This window comes from Homarus americanus, unplaced genomic scaffold, assembly GCF_018991925.1.
Source record: "Homarus americanus isolate GMGI-L3 unplaced genomic scaffold, GMGI_Hamer_2.0 scaffold7626, whole genome shotgun sequence".
Lineage (NCBI taxonomy): Eukaryota > Metazoa > Arthropoda > Malacostraca > Decapoda > Nephropidae > Homarus > Homarus americanus.
Genome location: NW_024718273.1, coordinates 19,423,064 through 19,442,226, shown reverse-complemented (window position 1 = coordinate 19,442,226; position 19,163 = coordinate 19,423,064). Strand labels below are relative to the sequence as shown.

Genomic DNA, 19,163 nt, shown 5'->3' with positions numbered 1-19,163 from the left:
CTAGGGGGTGGCAGCGTGAGTTCAAGCGTGGTGTAGGAGAGAGCTGGTTGGTGAGGGTGCTCAGAGGAGAACACACAGCTTGTAGGGCGGCATAGTCGCCGGCGGGAACGAGGGTGTAGTGGACGTCTCCCCTACAACTGCCTACAACTGCGTAGTCACAGCCACCACCTGCTACCGCCTTCCCTAGCAACCAACCAGATGTTACCGTATCTTAGCAACGGAACTAGTCACCTGCGACTTTCTGGGTTTTCCCAACATGATTCATAGAGGACTGGCGGCTGCTGCTGGGTATATAAGCTCTGTCTCTCCATTGAGATTCATTCTGACCATTCTTCTTGAACAAGCAACACCTCCTCCTCCGCCGCTGCCTTCGCTTCTCCTCGCCTGCCTGGCGGTCCTCGCTCCCGCCAGCGAGCATGGCGACCCACCAGCTGTCCTTCTCTGAGCTTCCTCACCAACCAACTCTCATTCTGCCCATCTTCCTGAACAAGCAACACCTCCAGCACCAGACTGTCTATCATATAACTTATATTATACAAGAAAACCACATTAGAGTTTCCTTCCATCCTGAGTGCTAGACAACACATCAATATCTCGATACCCCTACAAGGGCCACCAGGCAGGAGCGGAGGAGGTGGTGTTGCTTGCTGGTGGCTATAGGTAGAAAGAGGTAGGTCACGTGGGGTGAGGTATTATATAGCGTGGGTTGATAGTTGACCTCCGCTGGTTGCCGACCTAGGCCATGAGGCTCAGGCTGGGGAATTAGAAGAGGATCGGCTAGTCAGCGACACACGATGTTTGTAGGGGAGGAATCCACTATAGCTGAACCAATGTGGATTTGTATGACAGTTTTGCTAAATAATTAATATATATATATATATATATATATATATATATATATATATATATATATATATATATATATATATATATATATATATATATATATATATATATATACAAGTAAATCACTGTAGGTGCGCGTGATCTAGGTATATGCTGATAACCACAAGGAAAGAAGAAAACACAAAGTTCCCAAGCGCTCGTGTAATTCACATCATTAGTGTGTGTGTGGAGGACGGGGAAGAACAGCAGTGCTACCCTGAGGGAGGTGAACAGAATATGTTCGGGAGCTGGCCGGCCCGGCTTCCTCAACCACCATGAACTCAAACACCTAGTATAAACATTAATTTTAATTAATATATTAAAATTTAAGACACATTCGACTCAATTTATACTTAATATTTTATATAATGAATATCACAATCTAATTAGAGAACATAATTCAAAAGGAAAAAAGAGTCAGACACGGACTCTATCAAAGTTGACGTGTCTCTACTCAGAATCTATTGGTGCCTAAAAACACTTTTAAAAGTATGATGTTTTATTTTGATAAATATATTGCGCTTTTATATTAAATTTTTAAGAGAAAAATTAATATTAAAAAATTAAAATTCTGAGATACTACTGTTTTATTCTCAAATAAAGCCGATTTTCTTTCAAGAATAAGCAAATGGCCACAAAACTTTTTGACGTATCGTGAAATAAACTTAATTCAACAGTAGATAGTTATAGCGAATGAAACTAAATACACACAAAAAAATCTTAAAACAAAAAATTAACTACAACTATGTGGAAGTAGTTTGTGGGGATTATAGGCGGAGGTGACAGATGAATGTTGGAACAGTCAACAGCTGAGTTGTGCCATGGCAGGATCATGGAGCGAAGGCCTCTGGCAGTGCTCTTTATTTTGACCGTGTTGGGTATTGTAGCGGCTAATATTTCGGATTATCGATTATGTGCAGATCCAAAATGTGAAGGTGAGTTGTGAGAAGATATTAATTACGATTAAATTAGGTACCAGTCCAGAGTGAAAGGGGGAAGGATTTCGTGTCCAACTTTGTGTTTATGTGAAGTGTCTTGGCGAGATGCTTTATCTTAACTTAATTACTTTAATTTACCTTCTACCTTGGAGTAATTAACAACGGCTACAATAAAGTGAAGGAGTATTATTATTATGTCTTAAGATATCGCCGTATTATTCAAAAGATAAAGTATTAGTTTAGTCCAGTAAATGTGTTGCATGGGGTGTGGAAAAGGTTATTGTATGAATGTTTTTATTTTAATATTATATGACCGCCACATTCCTGAATAGTGTTTGGAATACAAAGACCAACTTGATACATTAAGTGGCTAGCTGCAATTAGTAACATGACAGAAGTTAGAAGCATATGGAAATTGGGCAATGGCTTATGTTAACTTATTATTATTGCAGTGGATATTTGGCCGTGACTGGCTGTTTCTACTAACACCCATTTTACTGTGAAGTGCAGTCTGATTGGCTAATCGTCCATTACCGGCTAACAATGCGAGAATGATGTGTGACCGTGACTGGCGGCATTTGGCATTTATTTCGCCACGAGTCGATTGTGTGGCTATAAACATAACTAACCAGAATTTGTTCGATTTTGCTTATTTTTTCCACAGTTCTTGTCATTATAAGAGGCAACATTTACTGGAACTTAATAGAACCTAACCTAACCAACCAAAGAAACCTACCTAACTTCCTAGCCTGGGGCGGACCCCCCCCCCCTACATATTAAACAGAAAGTACTTAGCCAATCAGAGTGCACTCACGGTAAAATAATGTTATTAGGAACTTAGCCGGTCACGGCAAGATGTCCTCTAAATATCTGCTACGTGTTACCTGTATTATCATTTCGGTCATCCAGCGAAGTTTAAGTTTAGCTTTTAGGTTGGGTTGAAATGTTTTTCCGTTGTCTTTTTATGTTTTGAGCAACTTCCAAATACAGTAGGTGGATGATCGAAACGATAGTTTAACCTATACAGTGGTCCCTCAGTTAACAAACACAATTCGTTCTAAAAGGTCATTCGTTAACTGAAACCATTGTTTCAATGGGATTTTGGGTAATTGGTTCCAACTCACCGAAAATTACATACATAGTGAAAAAAAATGCAGTAAAGTACACTTACTCTGAGGTGTGTATGTAGAAGGCTCCTGGTTGATGATGATGATGGGAATTAGAAGTGGGGGTGGAGGAGAAGGGAGAAGAGATGGAAGTGGGGGTGGAAGAGAAATCACCCCAGGCTTGATGCCGTCATTTCACCCATAAAATTTTAAGTTCACAAGGTGTAATTCGAGATTATTTTCTTTAAATCTACACTGCACTGCACTATATATTGTCAATATGTTAAATAAATTTCAGAATGACCAATAATTGTACTGTAAAAACATAAAAATAGTTTATGTTCAAGAATCTCAAGCAAGATGTTTCCTCCACTGAGCAGACACAAACTGACGCCTTGGTGGGTGAGTGAAGTGGCTGATGGGCGCACCAAAAACTAGTTCCCTGTACTGCAATTATGTTAAATAAGTGTTAAAATGACTAAAAAAAATTTAATATAAAATTTGGAAAATTATTGAATAGTACAACCTTCTTGATATTTACTTCAATTTTAACGAATGTACAGTAAACCCTAGAACCGATTTCTGTATTGGCGGACTAATCTTCCAGCTGGTGAGCAAGCCAGAGCATGTCGAAACATTTTCGTAAGAATTTCGTTATTGGGTAACCGAATTGTTTTTCGTTAACCGAAATAAAGATTCTTATGGAAGGTAATTCATTAACCGAGGCGGGTTGAGGAGCTGCTGCTATCAAAACTTGCTGTGGAAAGTCAAATACTGTACAGTATTACCACTCGCTACAAGACGCCACTTTTAATATTATTGAGCAGTGAGGCACACAAGGGTATTATTGCAGTTTCACTTCCAATTACTGTAGGTTAGAGCAATTTTAGGTTTACCAGAAATTATATCGTCTACCACAATGATTAATATTTAAAGTTAGCCACACCTACTTTTATATTGAGTCTTGTATAGGGAGAAAGAGAAAAAAATTAAAATAATATGTTCTATAGTGTTTCCGTTTGAATGGATATTTTTCGGGTATTTTAGCTGTGGTAGTAGGCAGCTACCAAACATGGAGGTACTACCGCCTGGGAAGATATTGGAAGCTTAATGTGTTGTCTAATGGTAGACCCTGCTGCCATATGGCACTACAAAAATTGTGACCAAGTCCCAGGCTGCTAATCTGACTTTCTGCCTTATTTACATACAATTGCAGGGTCTCAATTGTTTCCCTTAAGCTTTGACAACACAACATACATATAGCATTTCCCTCTTTGATTTTTACATGGATTGGTCCTCCGTCACAAGTCACTGACCCATATCAAGGCACAGAGGGGCATGTAATATGTATTGATAATAATAATAATAAATTTTATAAAACATATAAATTTAAAATAATAATAATAATAAGGAACCATAAGAAATACAAAATGAAAATAAAAAGATCAGTAGTGATAAAACATTTATTTATTTATTACTGTATTACTGAATTACAGTACCTGTATTATATATATATGGTACAGGGTATTTCTTTCTCTAATCTTGTATTTGTTTTATTCATTTTATTATGATAACTATTGTTATTTAGTTTATTATTGTGTACTACTGAAATATATTCACCATACAGGCCTGATGTGGGTGGGTGACAATGCCTAGGTGAGCTTTCATTACCCGATATAAAAAAAATAAAAAAATAAATACAAAATATTAGTTCAAACTGGGCAGAGGCTTTGTGAGGTAAAATACCAAAAATAACTGGAAACAAACCATTGAAAACCTAATGTAATATGTTAAAATTCTGTATGGATGCCTCCTCATCCTGAACACCGAAAACAACACCACCACATTAAACCCCAAAACAAGGCCATTACATAACAGCTTGCAACAGGACCACCACATACTAAACACGAGAAAGCATGAATAAAGTTAAACTGTTTTATAGTTTCAAGGGTATTTAATGGTTAGATAAAGTTTTCCATTTTTTCCCCTCCACCCACATTTTCCTTCTACAGTACTTGAGAGCCTACTTACTTTGAACAAATGCTGCTACACTGTTGTCAATTTTATAGGTTAAAATAGTTGTATTTGTTTTAATGTCTGTGGCTTAAGATTTTTAGGTTAGGTAAGGTTTGGTTGGTTGGTTAGGTTAGGTTTGGTTGGTTAGGATAACTTAACAGTTGGATGTGCAATAAATGCTTACATGTTCAAAGCGTGCAATACTGTATAGGTCTAGTGAACAGAGTTGGATAACTGTAGAAGAGTGCTTTTTGAGGCAAAACTTATGACCCAGTTTGGCAAGGTCTCCGTTATGGCTGAGTTGGAACATTTATATAAACCAGAAGGAAGCAGGCCAGCCCTTCTTTAACTTTTGTGTTACCACACCAACAATTTATAAATGTCTTAGCTGCAGTAAGGAAGATATATATATATATTATTATTTTCTATAGAAATAGCAATGATTATCTGTATATGTAATGTATTTTATGGGGCAAAGGGAGGCTGGGGAATGTAAAATATATATAATAAAAAAAAATGGTGTTAAAATAGGCAGACGTTCTGGAACGTCACTTGGGGCCTAAGGGTTAAGCGAGGACTTATTGTACTGTATTGTAGTTATATTTTGTGATTTATAATGTGCTTGAAAGTGACTGAACACTCCTGCACCAAAAATTGGAAGGATGTAATTTATTTACACAAACAATTATTATAGAAAAAGAACAAGAAAAAATCACAGAAAATGCTCATAGAGGCACAATATACTGTACCATACATATCTTTATTTCATCCCATTTCTGCACTGTACTCTATGATCATAAGTATAGGCATCGTAAATAATGTATACTGTATATTGTACAGTATTGTACTTGTACTTTATTGTAAATTTTCACTAAGAAATAAGATTGGAAATACTGTACTGTACAGTTTACCCGGTTTACTCAGGCCGAAAGGTGAGCTGCAGGTACTGTACATTGCAGTACAGTATAAAGTTAGTTTGGTTTTGATTAAGAACAAATGATTTACCCCCACTGATGGGTTCTGGTGAGCCACATTAATTACTTATCACCACCATCGCCATTTTCTACACTTGTGTGGGTTAGCTATGATTATCTGAAGGCAAGGTGTCCCGGACGGTTGTCATCAGGCAAATTTGAAGCAAGGTTATTGCTGGATGCCCATCCTGTTCTCAACTGAAGAGCACTCTTAGCAGGGTCACTCCTCCCTCAGGTACTGTAATCAACCATTTACAGTGCCTGCCTTGGCCACCTCTGGGTTCATAGCTCAGAGGTGAAATGGTCACACCTCTATGTTAAATAAATCTATTTTATCTTGGGATGCACAGGAATAAATCAGTCATGTCTTTGAAGGATGTCAATGTGTAAATTGTGTTGCAAATTAGTGATCCATTATTATTTTAAAGTCTAATATTGATGTGTTATCAGTGTAAATAGAGTACAGACTATAGTCCACCAATATGATCTTATCTAACTTTATCTTTAGTTATTCATAGATTGTACATATATCAGGTTTTTCTTGACAAAGAGATCATAACATAAGTCTTCATATTTACTCACACAGAACTGTACTGTACTGTATCCCCCTGTACTGTGCTGTACTGTACTGTACAGTGGTCCCTCGGTTAACGAACACAATTCGTTCCAGAAGTTTGTTCGTTAACTGAAACCATTTTTTCAATGGGTTTTTTGGGTAATTGGTTCCAGCTCACCGAAAATTACATAAAGTAAAAAAAAATGCAGTAAAGTACACTTACTTTGAGGTGTGTTTGTAGAAGGCTCCTGGATGATGATGATGATGTGAATTTGAAGTGGGAGGAGAAGGAGAAGGGAGAAGAGAAGGAAGTGGGGGTGGAGGAGAAGCATTTTACTGCTTCTTGGAAGGTGAGTCACCTTCCATGAAAATGTCAGGAACCTCTGGACTGACAGATTCTCCAGCAGGAACATCCTCTCTCCTTCTTGAAGTGGAAGGTTGAGGGGTAGCATCTTTTTCCCGATGCCTTTTAGTGAAGAAACTGTCAATTTTTGTTTGTGGGGCATTTCTCCTCCTCATCATTTACTGATTTTTGAGACCACTCTGTCCTCAACATTACACAAAATAGGTCCTGTTGTTTCCACATCTGGGTGCCTTGAAGCCAGTTTCCTGAACTTATCCCAGTAGTGAACAACATATTTCAAATCTGAAGTAGACATGGTCAGTGGTCATCACTTTCCCTTTCCTCCTCACCACTGTCAGCCTCTAACATCTCATCCAGTTGCTGCAAGTCATCAGGAGTAAGTTCCTGCTCATGAGACATCACAAGCTCTTCCACATCATCCTCCTCCACTTCGAGGCCCAATAACTGACCAATGGACACAATCTCCTGGTCCAACTCTGCTTCTTCCTCAAATCCCTCAAAATCATGGACTGCTGATGGCCACAGTGCTTTCCATGCAGAATTGAGGGATCTAATGGAGACTTCTCGCTATGAGGACACAATCAATTTTACAGCCTCCAGGATGTTATTCCAGAATTGTGCCAGTGTTAGTTCAGGATCTGTGGAAGTTGCCTGATGACACCTCCTGAACATTTTCTTCATGTACAACTTCTTGAAGTTGCTGATCACATTCTGGTCCATTGGCTGCATGATTGATGTAGTGTTGGGGGGGGCACGTGGTCGCAGGCTGGTAGATTGAATGTTTGTTCGGGTAAGGCAACGCCAGCACTGTAGTTGAAGCCAGCGGCGATAACAAGAACTTAAAAACTTTTATTACAAATTATATACAGTATACCGTATCACTCTATGAACGTGGCAGAGTGTATTTCTTGTGTTTGCCCAGAACCGTCAACTCGTCCATTAGGAGGGTCTTTTCTTAAATGTACATTCAGTTTAAATTTAGAACTGTGGGTAAATCTGGTCGTAAAGTTCCACTCGTATATACAGTACAGTGCAGTCAGTCCAGTACAGTGCAGTTCAGTTCAATACAGTTCAGTACAGTTTAGTAAAGTATAGTACAGTACTGTACAGTATATTGTTGGATGCCACCTTTCATAGAGACCATAAGTGGAGTAAGACAGTAGGTGAGGTTTACACTGAACTGTCTAGTGCTAACATTTTCTATTGTTCATGTCAGCAGAGTGAAAATCCTCACAGTTTGGATATTGTTTATTGTTAACTCAGACTTAATTTAAATGGTAAATAAAACCTGAAAATACTGTACTTGTTAACCTTAAGGTGTTTATGGCAGTTCTGTATGGTGCTAGTACTGTAGTGGTAATGGACTTAACATTCCAAGAGAGCTTATGGTATGACTTGTCTGGTGTACAGTATTATTAAGGCTTCTGGCGGGACATGGAGAGCTTTGCGGTAGACATGATAGGGATCTACACTCGGCACATACATGTTTCTGCATGTTATTAGATATTTGAGGCTAGTGTAGTTGGCTGGTAGACATTATCTTGAACCATTTTCCTGGCCAGACACATTTGTTTGACACAATTTGAAATCATTGGATTCGTTATTATACAATACTGCACTGTACAGTATATTGTTACACAGTACAATACAGTATTTATCATGTAGGAAAAAATTTAAAATGAATGGACATTGACCATGAACATTGGATTACTGTACTGCAATTCACAGTTGTTTCATATTGGCTGCAGTTTGGTAATATTTACTGTTATTTCCCCAGAACCAGTGTCGAAGGGAGTAACGCTCATTAACTACCCGAGCAACGAGGAGCGAATTCTGTCCTTCCCGGTAAATGCTGAGGTGACAGTGTACAGTAAAGAAGCTGGTGAGAGGAAAGACCTGTGGGGAGTGAAGGTAAGTGATGCTAATGTGACAAATTATATTATGCTGCTGATACAAGAGTACTAAACATATACACTACAGTACTATATACAGGTCATGACAATAGGTTTAACTTGCTGGGAAGGAACAGTACTGTACGGTACAGTAGATGTTGGACTATTTTGCTGGTACAACAGTAATACATACACAGTGATGCTACAGCAACACATTTATGCTGTGACTAGTGATCTCGTTATAGTGATTCTGTAGGAGTAAAAATTAGGTATGACAAATTGGCTGTACAGGGTATATAATTTGAGACCACTACTGTACTGTATGGTGATAGGTTACTCCATACTTAAGGAATTCGGTTAAAATTTGGTTTAGTTCAAACATGGAACTTCTTATTTCTGTTTATATAGGGAGAAAGAGCCCTCCGCCAAAAAAAATATTCTATTAAGATTCTGCCGCAAAGTATTTTAACCGATATCCCCCCCACCTCCAATTACCAACACTATTGGTTGTTTAAAGTGGACAGGGCTTTGGAGGAGAGGGAAAATGTGGGGTAAAATATTAAAATGAACACCAAACAAACCATTGAAAACCTAATAACCTTCTTAACTTGTAAAAAGGTTAAGAATCACTTTCAAGTTTATGGATCCCTCCTCATCTGAACACCGAAAACACCACCACCATATAATCAACACCATAAACACGAATAAATGAAACTTTTAATAGTTTCGGATTTTTACAATTGCACATCTCCTTATAATGTTTGGAATGGGGAAGAATTCTTGTATCAGTTCTTACTGTTTTAGTTTACTCATGTTAATATCTGTAGATAAAATTTCAAATTTTTTTTTTTTGGCTTTTCAGATAAAAGGAAAGAGGGGATATGTGCCAAAGCAGTACATTCGAGAGAAAAAAATATTTAAAATAGATCTCGATTATGAAGTGCCGACCGAACCCTTCATTGACGGAGAAATCCCCGTCGATAACAATGGTAAAAATAACGAAGATTCCAATAAAGATAATGATGGAGCTGAGAGAAAATTAATGAAAAATGAAATAAGATCAAGCCAGGAGAAAATTGCCATAAGTGCTGAGGATGTGGAATATAACCGCTTAAAAGTTGATGATCACCTTGAAGAGAAAGAGAAGGCAAGTGATGAACCTACACCAGGTACAGAGGAAGTGTTGAAGAAGCAGGCAGATGTTAATGATGGAGCTGACACTGAGGGTGTTGAGCTGGCCAGAGACACTGAGGGTGTTGAGCTGGCCAGAGACACTGAGGGTGTTGAGCTGGCCAGAGACACTGAGGGTGTTGAGCTGGCCAGAGACACTGAGGGTGTTGAGCTGGCCAGAGACACTGAGGGTGTTGAGCTGGCCAGAGACACACAAGATGATGAGGATTACTTTGCCGAAGAGGAAGTTTTAACTAATGAAGAAAATAAAGTTGATGAAGAAGGTTATGTTGACAAACAGGAGGTGGAAGATGTTAGTGATGTGTCAGTTAACATAGGGAGGGAGGAGGAGGACATATCAGTAGTTCCTCAAGAACTTGGAAGCTCAGGAGATACAGTTTCAGATGATAAGTCCATACAAGTTCCTCCTTCACCAGCCACACCATCTCCAGTGGAAGATCATTCCATTAAGAGTACTGAAGCTATTGATGAATCAGATGATGAGAGCTTACATGATGGAGAATTATCTTCAGCAAATTATGAAGTAATTGATGGTACAACAGTATATTTTGATGAAGATGCTGTTACTGCTACGCCTGTTGCCCCTGATGTTGTGTTTCCCTCCATTGCTCTTGAGGCTTCACTGGTAAAAGATGAGAATTTGGTTTCAGTTCATCCACACCCCTCTCTGTCTCAGGCATTACACGTCATAACTCAATCCGACAATATTGATATAATACCTTCGGCAGCACCAAGCTTTGAAGATGCCAGATCAGCTGTTCCAGATATTGTTGGTTCATCTCAAGTACTTGAAAATTCTGAACAGTCTACAACCAAGGTACCTCAAGCAGAACATGAAAAGCAGGTAAATGAAGGTAAGCCAGATGTTATTCCATCATCATCATGGTTGTCTAGTGCAGCTTCAACAGTATCGTCTTGGATGTCTGGTGAAGAAACAAAGGTAAATGAAGGTGGCAGTAATGGGGAGAATGAAAACATGGATACTATCACCCAGGAAATTTTGGAGATTGTCAGTGAGAGCAACATACCTTCCCCATCTGCTGTTGACACTGCCAGTGAAAAGATCGTTCCTGCAGATGCCATAAAAAATGAAGAATATGGAGAACCAAAACCAGAATCTGTAATTGATAACTCGGATGTTCCATTTGAAGAAGTGGCAGAAAGCGGAGGGTTTTTTTCTAATTGGTTTGGCAGTTCAGAAAACAATGATAATGCAAAGGCTGATGAATCTATGAAAGTTTCTGACTCATTGAAATCTGATGCAGCATCTTTTGAGACTAATGATGTAGAGCCTGATAATAATAATGCTTCAGAAGACAGTAGATCAGGTGATTCAGAAGCAGTTCCTACTGACACTCTTTCTAAAATTGCATCCACTGATCATGTTGATGTCCCTGTAGATGAAACTGAAATCCCAGAAAATAGTGCACAAACCCCTCACTCTGCAGATATTGTAGATATTGATGCTTTCAACACCCAGCAATATATCCCTCCCTCAGTAGATGCCAATCCTGATTCTTCAGCTTCGCCCAGCCCGGAGCAGTACTCAGAAATAACCCCCAAAACTGATGGCCAACCTCCTGTGGGAGATATGACCCATGATCTTGGTGATGTGGGAAAGAGTAGTGAAGAGGATGCGGATATTGATGATGCAGGTATGGATGTTTCATGCACTTTTGTGGGTGGGGAGTCTGATAGGTGGAATATTGATGAGGGAGATGGATTTATCTTGGATGAAGTGAATGTTGGAAATGGGGAATCTATTGGAGAGGATGAAGCTCGTCATACATCACCAAAGGATGCTTCTGACATGAATGAATTAAAAAAGAATAGTGAAATTGAGTCTTTGAGTGAGGTTGCCTTGAATAATGATGCTGTGATTAGCAAAAATTTGAAACGTTTTATAGATGACAAAAATGTTAATCACTTAAGTTCAATAAGGGGTGAAGATGCTGCCAGTAATAGGCATGAATCAGATGACAGTACTTTGGATATTTCAAGTGTATACCACATAGATGAGAGTCAACTTAGCATTACTGATTCAGCAGTGGTCATAGATGGTCAAAGTAATGGAAATGGTGATTTTTATAAGTCTGGTAATGATGATGCTGTGTATGGTGGCAATACTTATGAGGAAAATGAAATAAAGAAACGTAGTAAAAGTGTAGTAGAAGACAGTTCTGTGTCATGTAGTTTAGAAGTTTCTTCAGTATCAGCGAGTGCTTGTACATCCTCAACAATGGTTACAAAGAGCATGTCACATGTAGAATCAGAAATAAAGAACCCACATCCCTCCTTAAAATCCTTTAATTCAGAGTCTACTGTGTTTGAATCAGGTGTTTCTGACCCTACTCTTAAACAGTATAGAACTGAATTAACTAATTTAGATAAGTTAATGGACGTTGAGGAGGAAACAGTTGAGGTATTAGAACCTTTAGGAGATGTAGATGTCACCGACCTTCTTCAGACAGGTTTAGTGCACACAGAGGATTATAACAGTACTGATGTAGAGGATCCTCCCACTTCCCCCTCAGGTGAAGATGAGGAAGAGCCCGGGCCCAGTACTGCACGACCAATGTATGCCGAGCCTCAACCTACATCCCAAGGTTATTCCTCGGTAGACCCCGACGATCTGGCACGTCTGGCAGGTGAGTTCTCTGCTAAACAGTTTGCTGTTAACTTGCTTCATCTTACTGGCCTTGTATCTAATGACACAGACCACCTGATCTGTGTTCATTTTCGAACCAATGATTCATTTCTCAAACTATTAGCCAATAGCATCATCGGACATAACACACGGAAGAAAAATGTACACAGTGCTATTAAACTGATTGAAAAGCTGTTTACTGATGTAGACCAGGGATATGCTACGCCAGAATATTTTGAGGAGAAGTTGGAACTGTTGTCACGTGGCAGAATTTTGGCAGATAAGGAAGAGTTGGCTAATTATGTTAATGGAAAAGAGGGCATTTTGACATCAAATGATCCTAGGGTAGTCGAAGATACAGTCGTTGTTGATCTACCGAGCGATATGTACTCGCCACCGGTGGCTAGGGAAACTGATGATATTTCTCATGATGTTAAGATTGAGCAAACTGATGGTTCAACTCACATAAGTGAAGCTGGTATAGTTGAGAATAGTTCATTTGACAATGGGATTCAAGTTGAAGATTTGGGAAGTGAGGATAATTTAGCTGATACATTGATTGGGGATGTTGATACTTTTGTATGTGAGGAAAGTGAAACTCTTTCAGCTGAGGTTTCTGTTTCAAAAGGTGATGCTGCTCTCTCTCAAACTGAGGTCGAAGTAGCTCATGAAGCAATGGGCGATAGTCTACGTGAGTTAAGTGAGGCATCAGTTAAGGGATCGGGTTCTTCTCTACCAAAAAGTGACCATAGAGAAACTGTTGCTGAGGCACACACAGTTGTGGGTGAAACCGAAAATGGACTTGAGGCTGAAAGTTTGGTTGAGGTTGAAGCTGGGATAGAGGAGGAAGTTGTTGTTGAGACTATAGCTCTGGCCAAGACTGAAATTTTACAGAATGTTGAAAGTGGTTTTGGGGATGAAGGTGTGAGTGGTGGTAAAGGGACAGTCAAGGTGGGGAAAACTTTACCTGTAATAATGGTTGGAGTTGAGATGATTGAGACTGAAGCTTTAGTTCAGGCTGAATCTCTTGTAATTGACAATCAACCTGAAGTTAAGACTGAATCAATTGTGGTTAAGGCTGAATCTGTTGTTGAATCTGTAATCAGTGGAGAAGCAGTTGATATCATCTCACTTGAAGCCACAGTTGAGGATTCTGAAACTGTAAAAGCTGAAGTAGCAGTTAAGGATGATGAATGTACCATTTATGAAGCTGACGTTGAGTTAGCTGAAGCCATCACTCCTGAGGCTTCATTAGAGATTGATGATATTAATCCTGAAGCAGAAGCTAAGGTCAATTTTGTAGCTGCAATTAAAGTTTCTGAAATAGCTGGTGATAATGATCTTGCCATTCCTGAAGTTACAGGTGAAGTTGATGGTGACATCATTCCTGAAGTCACAGGTGAAGTTGCTGGTGACATCATTCCAGAAGTCACAGGTGAAGTTGATGGTGACATCATTCCAGAAGTCACAGGTGAAGTTGCTGGTGACATAATTCCTGAAGTTGATGGTGACATCATTCCTGAAGTCACAGGTGAAGTTGCTGGTGACATCATTCCTGAAGTCACAGGTGAAGTTGCTGGTGACATAATTCCTGAAGTCACAGGTGGAGTTACTGGTGACATCATTCTTGAAGTCACAGGTGAAGTTGGTGACATCATTCCTGAAGTCACAGGTGAAGTTGCTGGTGACATAATTCCTGTAGTTGTTGGTGACATCATTCTTGAAGTCACAGGTGAAGTTGATGGTGACATCATTCCTGAAGTCACAGGTGAAGTTGCTGGTGACATTCCTGAAGTCACAGGTGAAGTTGCTGGTGACATCATTCCTGAAGTCACAGGTGAAGTTGATGGTGACATCATTCTTGAAGTCACAGGTGAAGTTACTGGTGACGTCATTCCTGAAGTCACAGGTGAAGTTGCTGGTGACATCATTCTTGAAGTCGCAGGTGAAGTTGATGGTGACATCATTCCTGAAGTCACAGGTGAAGTTGCTGGTGACATCATTTTTGAAGTCACAGGTGAAGTTGATGGTGACATCATTCTTGAAGTCATAGGTGAAGTTGCTGGTGACATCTTTCTTGAAGTTGCTGGTAACATTCCTGAAGTCACAGGTGAAGTTGCTGGTGACATAATTCCTGAAGTTGATGGTGACATCATTCCTGAAGTCACAGGTGGAGTTAGTGGTGACATCATTCCTGAAGTCACAGGTGAAGTTATTACTGAATCTGCAGTTAAGGCTGCTCAGTCTACCATTTATGGAACTGAAGTTGAGGTTGCTGAAGCCATCACTTCTGAAGCTGATGTTGAGGAGGCTAAAGCTATTGCTGCTGAGGTTACTGAAGCTATTTTTCCTAATGTTGAAGTTCAGATTGCTGAGGTTGAAGAAGTTGCAGTTGAGTTTGTTGAAACTATCACTCGTGAAGTTGAGGTTGAAGCTGTCATTCTTGAATATGCAGTTAAGGTTACCGAAGCTATCACTGCTGAAGCTGAGGTTAAGGTTGATGAAGTTAAAATAACTGAAGTTGATATTGTTGAAGCTATCATTACACATGCTATGGATGAGGTTGCTGAAGCTATCATTACACATGCTATGGATGAGGTTGCTGAAGCTATCATTACAGATGCTATGGATGAGGTTTATAAACCTATAATTTCTGAACTTGAAGCTGAAGTTGAGATTGCTGAAAGTATAACTCCGGGGGTTGAGGTGGATGAAGCTATAAAGGCTATAATTCCCAAAGCTGAAGTTATTACTGACACTAACCTTGGCGAAGTTGCAGTGGAGGCTGCAGAAGCTATCAATGCTAAAGTTGATAAAGTTATGATTCCAGAAGCTGAATGTAAGTTTGGTGAAACTTTGATTCCTGAAGCTGAGGTTGACATAGCTGAAGTAATATCTCTTAAAGCTTCAGTTGAGGTTGCTGAAGTTATCATTCCTAAATATGAGATTGAAGTTGTTGAAACTATCAATTCTTCAGCTGAGGTTGACGGTGCTTATGCCATTACTCCTGAAGCTGGAGAGGTTGCTGAAGCTGTTATTTCTGATTATACAATTGAGGTTACTGAAGCTGTGATTCCTGACATTGAGGTTGCTGAAGCTATGATTCCTGAAGGTGAGGTTGCTGTAGTTCTCAACCCTATAGCTGAAGGTATCATCCCTGAAGATGAATTTGAGGTGGCCATAGCTATCCCTCTTGATGAAGTTGATGTTCCTGAAGCTGTCATTCCTGAAACTGCAGCTGAGGTTGCTCAAACTATCCTTTCTAAAGTTGTTGCTGAGGCAATTTTTCCTAATGCTGAAATTAACATTTCTGAAGTTGCTGAAACTGTCATAGCTGAAGTTGAGGTTGCTGAAGCTGAAGAAACTATAATTCCTGTAGCTGAGGTTGCAGAAACTATCACTGCTGAAGTTCCAGTTGAAAGTGTTGAAGCTGTGAACCCTGAATCTGCAGGTGAGGTTGTGAAAGTTTTCATTCCTGAAATTGAGGTTCCAGAATGTATCATCCCTAAAGCTGATATGAAGGTTACTGAAGCTGTCACTTTTGAAGTTGAGTTTGCTGAAGCTGTCATCCACAGATCTTCATTTGAGCTTGCTGAAGCTGTCATTCCTGAGGTTGAGGTCACTAAAACTATTGTTTCTAATGCTGAGGTTGCGCAAGCTATACCTCCTGAAGTTGCTGAACCTAACACTCTTGAAACTGAGGTTGATATTTCTGAAACTGCTGAAACTATCATTCCTGAAGTTGAGGTTACTGAATATATCATTCCTGAGGTTGAGGTTGCAAAAGCTATCAAACCTGATGCTGAGGTTAAGGTTGCTGAAGCTATCATCCCAAAAGCTGAAGGTACTATTCTTGAAGCTGAGGTTACAGAAACTATCACTCCTGAAATTCCATTTGAGGTTGCTGAAGCTATTGCTCTTGAAGATGATGTAGACTTTACTGAAATAAAGGTTGAGGTTCTTGAAGCTTTAATTCCTGAAGCTGTAGTTAAAGATGGTGAATCTGAAATGTTTGGGGAGGATGTTGCGGATTTCAATAAAATTTTGAGGCAGAAACTTCTCCCCGGGTTATCAAATGATGATGATGGCCATGTTGTGTTGTATCAGACTTTTACAAAGGAGGACGTCCTTAAGGGCACTGTGGCTTTGGGGGGTGGAGCCTTATCACATGAGGTTATGGTGGAGCCAGTTGATGGAGAGAGTGGAGCAATGTTGGAAGTATCTGGAAATGAAAGAAATGAAGCATCACTTGAAAGTATTGAAGAAATAGTGATGGGACCTATTTTGAAAGAATCTGCAGTAGCCCTATCAGAAACTGTGGCATCCAGTGTCTCTGCCATTCTCCCAGAGGTGCAGAATAACACCGTCACAGGAGAGAGAAGTGCAGGCATCGGTGATCACCAAGCTGTAGCTGATGGTGTGGGAGAGGTGCCTGGTGGCGTAGTTGAAGATGTATTAATGTCTCTACCATCAAGAACTGAATATCATGGATCAGATCACAAGCCTAATGCTGATATGGATTTATTGTCCGATTTGTCAGAAAGATTAGATTTTGGGTTTGAGAGAGGCAATCATCGATCAAGGAGAAGTACAGACCTGAACCCCAGACAGATTGTGCTTCAAAATGAAGTTTATGATCTTCCACATCAACTTTGTTCCTTTGACATATTTAGTAGCAGCATGAAGAACACAATATTTGCTTTTGGAATAGAGGTAAATGATACTAAAATATTCAACGAATTTTCAGAAATGGTTAATTATCTAGAGAATGTTATCGGTTCACCCGGAGAGTGCAAAGAAGTGCACATCGTTAGGAGTTCAGTAATGGGACAGGTCAGCTACAGGGTACTGCTTGGCCAGTCTCCTACAACACTTTATAACTGTAAAGTTTTTGGTACGGAGGCTGGCACTCGAAATATGAATCATTGTACTTCTCCACTTACAGATGGGAAACCTAAAGTGGCCATACTGAAAAGAAGTACCATGGCAGAGGGGCCAGGAGAGGTCGAGATAACCTACAGTGAAAGTACTCACGAAGAATTTGTCTTCCATCAAAGTGAATCTGACGAAGGTTTTGTCTTTAAGAGTGTTGAAGACTTCGGCATGGTTAAGGATATTGCTGTTGCTAGTGTTAGGGATGAAGTTGTTGACACAGTTGAGGCTGTAGAGACAGTGGAAGTTGTTGACACAGTTGAGGTTGTAGAGACAGTGGAAGTTGTTAACACAGTTGAGGTTGTAGAGACAGTGGAAGTTGTTAACACAGTTGAGGCTGTAAAGACAGTGGAAGTTGTTGACACAGTTGAGGTTGTAGAGACAGTGGAAGTTGTTGACACAGTTGAGGCTGTAGAGACAGTGGAAGTTGTTGACACAGTTGAGGTTGTAGAGACAGTGGAAGTTGTTGACACAGTTGAGGCTGTAAAGACAGTGGAAGTTGTTGACACAGTTGAGGTTGTAGAGACAGTGGAAGTTGTTGACACAGTTGAGGCTGTAAAGACAGTGGAAGTTGCTGACACTGTTGAGGTTGTAGAGACAGTGGAAGTTGTTGACACAGTTGAGGCTGTAAAGACAGTGGAAGTTGTTGACACAGTTGAGGTTGTAGAGACAGTGGAAGTTGTTGACACAGTTGAGGTTGTAGAGACAGTGGAAGTTGTTAACACAGTTGAGGTTGTAGAGACAGTGGAAGTTGTTGACACAGTTGAGGTTGTAGAGACAGTGGAAGTTGTTGACACAGTTGAGGCTGTAAAGACAGTGGAAGTTGTTGACACTGTTGAGGTTGTAGAGACAGTGGAAGTTGTTGACACAGTTGAGGCTGTAAAGACAGTGGAAGTTGTTGACACAGTTGAGGTTGTAGAGACAGTGGAAGTTGTTGACACAGTTGAGGTTGTAGAGACAGTGGAAGTTGTTAACACAGTTGAGGTTGTAGAGACAGTGGAAGTTGTTGACACAGTTGAGGTTGTAGAGACAGTGGAAGTTGTTGACACAGTTGAGGCTGTAGAGACAGTGGAAGTTGTTGACACAGTTGAGGTTGTAGAGACAGTGGAAGTTGTTGACACAGTTGAGGTTGTAGAGACAGTGGAAGTTGTTGACACAGTTGAGGTTGTAGTGACAGTGGAAGTTGTTGACACAGTTGAGGCTGTAGAGACAGTGGAAGTTGTTGACACAGTTGAGGCTGTAGAGAAAGTGGAAGTTGTTAACACAGTTGAGGCTGTAGAGACAGTGGAAGTTGTTGACACAGTTGAGGCTGTAGAGACAGTGGAAGTTGTTGACACAGTTGAGGCTGTAGAGACTGTGGAAGTTGTTGACACAATTGAGGTTGTAGAGACAGTGGAAGTTGTTGACACAGTTGAGGTTGTAGAGACAGTGGAAGTTGTTGACACAGTTGAGGCTGTAGAGACAGTGGAAGTTGTTGACACAGTTGAGGTTGTAGAGACAGTGGAAGTTGTTGACACAGTTGAGGCTGTAGAGACAGTGGAAGTTGTTGACACAGTTGAAGCTGTAGAGACAGATAAAGTTGTTGACACAGTTGAGGTTGTAGAGAAAGTGGAAGTTGTTGACACAGTTGAGGCTGTAGAGACAGTGGAAGTTGTTGACACA

The 19,163-nt window shown here is 40.0% G+C and overlaps 1 protein-coding gene across 4 annotated transcripts in view; it reads left to right on the top strand.

The window, feature by feature from the left end:
• The first annotated feature begins 1,666 nt into the window (after window positions 1-1,666).
• The window catches only part of LOC121859540 (transport and Golgi organization protein 1-like), a 67,280-nt gene continuing 49,783 nt past the window's right edge, over window positions 1,667-19,163 (top strand). For all 4 annotated transcript variants that reach the window (XM_042356427.1, XM_042356428.1, XM_042356426.1 and 1 more), the window contains exons 1-4: window positions 1,667-1,820; window positions 8,617-8,750; window positions 9,594-11,577; window positions 12,457-12,570. In XM_042356427.1, coding sequence (XP_042212361.1) covers window positions 1,676-1,820; window positions 8,617-8,750; window positions 9,594-11,577; window positions 12,457-12,570 — 2,377 coding nt within the window. In that variant the 5' untranslated portion in view covers window positions 1,667-1,675. The remainder of the gene's footprint in view (window positions 1,821-8,616; window positions 8,751-9,593; window positions 11,578-12,456; window positions 12,571-19,163) is intronic.